At 36.3% G+C, this 2,981-nt stretch overlaps 1 protein-coding gene across 1 annotated transcript; it reads left to right on the top strand.

Moving 5' to 3' along the window:
* The first annotated feature begins 1,090 nt into the window (after positions 1–1,090).
* LOC123748152 (aly/REF export factor 2-like) lies at positions 1,091–2,701 on the top strand. The gene is made up of 4 exons (XM_069327528.1): positions 1,091–1,249; positions 1,562–1,684; positions 1,943–2,129; positions 2,391–2,701. Exons 1-4 carry the CDS (start codon positions 1,091–1,093, stop codon positions 2,699–2,701), a joined length of 780 nt encoding a protein of 259 aa, XP_069183629.1.
* The last annotated feature ends 280 nt before the right edge of the window (positions 2,702–2,981 follow it).

Genomic DNA, 2,981 nt, shown 5'->3' with positions numbered 1-2,981 from the left:
GTTGTTGATTTGTGGAACCAATTACCACATAACGTGGTGGAGGTGGGGTCCCTCGATTATATCAAGCGTGGGGTTGGTGATGTATAAGAGTGGGATTGGGTGGTTATAGATAGGTGGTCTCGTATGGGCCAATAGGCCTTCTGCAATTACCTTTTTTCCTATGTTCTTATGTTCAGTTTTGGTCGCCTTACTATAGAATGAATATAAATTCACTTGAACATGTTCAGCGTAGGATGACAAAGTTAATTCCCCAAATTAGAAATCTTTCATATGAAGAAAGATTACCAAAGCCTAAATTGCATTCACTGGAAAGGCGAAGAGTTAAGGGTGACATGATAGAGGTTTACAAGTGGATAAATGAACATAACAAGGGGGATAATAATAGTCTATTAAAAGTATCAACACAAGACAGAACACGAAACAATGGGTATAAATTGGATAAGTTTAAATTTAGGAAAGACTTGAATAAATACTGATTCGGTAACAGGGTTGTTGATTTGTGGACTCAATTACCGCATAACGTGGTGGAGATGGAGTCCCTCGATTTTTTCAAGCGTGGGTTGTACATGTATATGAATGGGATTGGGTGGTTATAAATAGGAGCTGTATCCTATGGGCCAATAGGCCTTCTGCCGTTACCTTTGTTCTTATAATCGATTTTCTTCATTGCAAGTTGTTATTGTTGTTTTAGATTGATCTACTCTAAAAGGAACTTTTTTCTAATTTAGTAACTAAAATTTCTATGTAGCACGGGCTATGGTGAACCGGTAAACCAATACAATTGACTGCAACCGATGATGATTTCATAAATATTTCCATTTCACACAGAAATCACACTAACGTGATACATCAGTCGATTAAGGCAGTGTCTGGGATGCTCCCGGACGCAGGTTCGAATCTTCGTCACGGCCCTTGTGGATTTGTTTATTTCCATTTCGTCAGGTACATGTAGAGGTGAGGTGTTTTAACATAAATAGATCTGAAAATCTGGCAGAAAAACATCGATCGGACTGTGTGTAAACTGGCTAGAAGATAGTGTGTTGGTTATCCATTCAGTTAAGGATACATTCTGTCATTTCTACCTCCAAACATGGCAGCTGATATTGATATGAGCCTGGAAGACTATATTAAGACTCGAATGAATATGGTTGGTTCAAGAACATGTCGAGACCGTTCAGAAGATCCTCAAAGGATGTCTGTTTTGAGCACTGTGGTTGTGGCAAGTCAATGCAAGGATATGACAGACAAAGTAAGTTACGCTTTCCTTATATTAATCTGAGATAATTAGTAAACATTAAATTTCAACTAATAACTACAAAATGTAAAGTAACCTATTTCAATCATTTCTAATGATGGAGTTTTTATGATTCTTAATATGTTAACTGTATCTGAGTTAGTGAATCAGAGGCATAATATTCCGGATTAGAGGAACGTTAACTTTTATATTACTAGTTCTGCTTGAATGATTCCTATTTTTGTCTAAATCATTTTTCATTGAGTTTTTAAGAAGTCTTACTCGATGAAACCATGTTATATATTAAAAAAAAATCACGTTTTACAGGACAATTGCAGAAAAAGCAACACCATGCACAAGAGGGAAGGATTCCGCAATCATAAGTTGGGTGAATCGGCCAAAGTCCTCATATCTAACCTGCGATATACAGTAACAGATGCAGAAATTTATGTGAGTCAAAGAATATTGAATATGAATGAAAGAAAGTTATGAGAGAATTCTGCAGTAATAAGATTTCTAGCGCATCAGTTAACTCTAATATGAACTTGAAATATTAGTTCATATTATTATTGTATTGTAGTTCATTATTATTATTGTAGTGTAGTGCATGCAAAACGCACAACAATAAAGTGGTGTAACTCAAGCTATTCTCAGCCCGTTTTTAAATATGTACTTGTTCTCCAATACAGAATCTTCAATCTTTTTCAGGAGCTGTTTGCTGAATTTGGAACCATTATAAATGCAGCAGTTAACAATGATAACTTGGGAAAGTCATTAGGTACAGCGTATATTGTCTTTGCCCGAGAAGCAGATGCACTTCAAGCTCTCAAGCAGTACAATGGTTTTCGTTTTCATGGCCGACCAATAGGAATCACCATGGATGGCGGATCAGCTGGTAAGTCATGACATTAGATTTTCTTTGCAAGTTTTCTCTTATGGAAAGGTTGACTTCTTAGCTTTGAACATTTTCACATTAATGTATCAAGTTCTAGTGATGTCATTATCCATGTATTTGTTGTTCTACTATGAAATATAGTAATTAATGAGTTGTATTATCTTCCCGATATTTAGTTCTAGTGATGTCATTATCCATGTATTTGTTGTTCTACTATGAAATATAGTAATTAATGAGTTGTATTATCTTCCCGATATTTAGGTAGTGGCGACATAAAAGATCGGCTTGACTACAACAGAGTCTACAGAAGTGGCTATCGTGGAAAAGACCGCACTGACTACCGTCGTGGCGATCGTACTAACAAACGGAGTGCATACAAAGGCAGAAAATTCATTAATTACAGTAATAGAGATGTCGAACGTGGTGGAAATGGTAGAGGCGAGCGTGATGTAAGTAGCGACGAACGCTTTGGCTACATTGACAGCAACCACGAGAGATGGTTTGGTAGGCAGGGTACCAGGAATAAGGTATATACTGGCAATGATCCGGATATTGAGTGTGATGCCTGGTAACTCCTGACTAGAAATTGGCTATTGATAATTTTATAAAGTTTTTGTGTAATAAACTTTAAATAATAAACTGTAATAATTTTTTGTTAAATTTGTCTATTGGTTAACCTCAATGATGCAAGAAAATATGTTATTTTACTTATTGGAATGTGAAGCAACTGCAGCCCTGCGCAACAAACTCAACATTCATTCAACGAGAGCAGCTGGATTAGATGTAAAATCCACAGCAACTACAATAGTTAGAAAGGCAGTTGAAGAATGGATAACACTAGTGAACACTGCT

The sequence above is a fragment of the Procambarus clarkii genome, chromosome 19 (assembly GCF_040958095.1).
Source record: "Procambarus clarkii isolate CNS0578487 chromosome 19, FALCON_Pclarkii_2.0, whole genome shotgun sequence".
Taxonomy (NCBI): domain Eukaryota; kingdom Metazoa; phylum Arthropoda; class Malacostraca; order Decapoda; family Cambaridae; genus Procambarus; species Procambarus clarkii.
The sequence above is the reverse complement of the archived record's forward strand: the minus strand, read 5'-3'. Positions and strand labels throughout refer to the sequence as shown.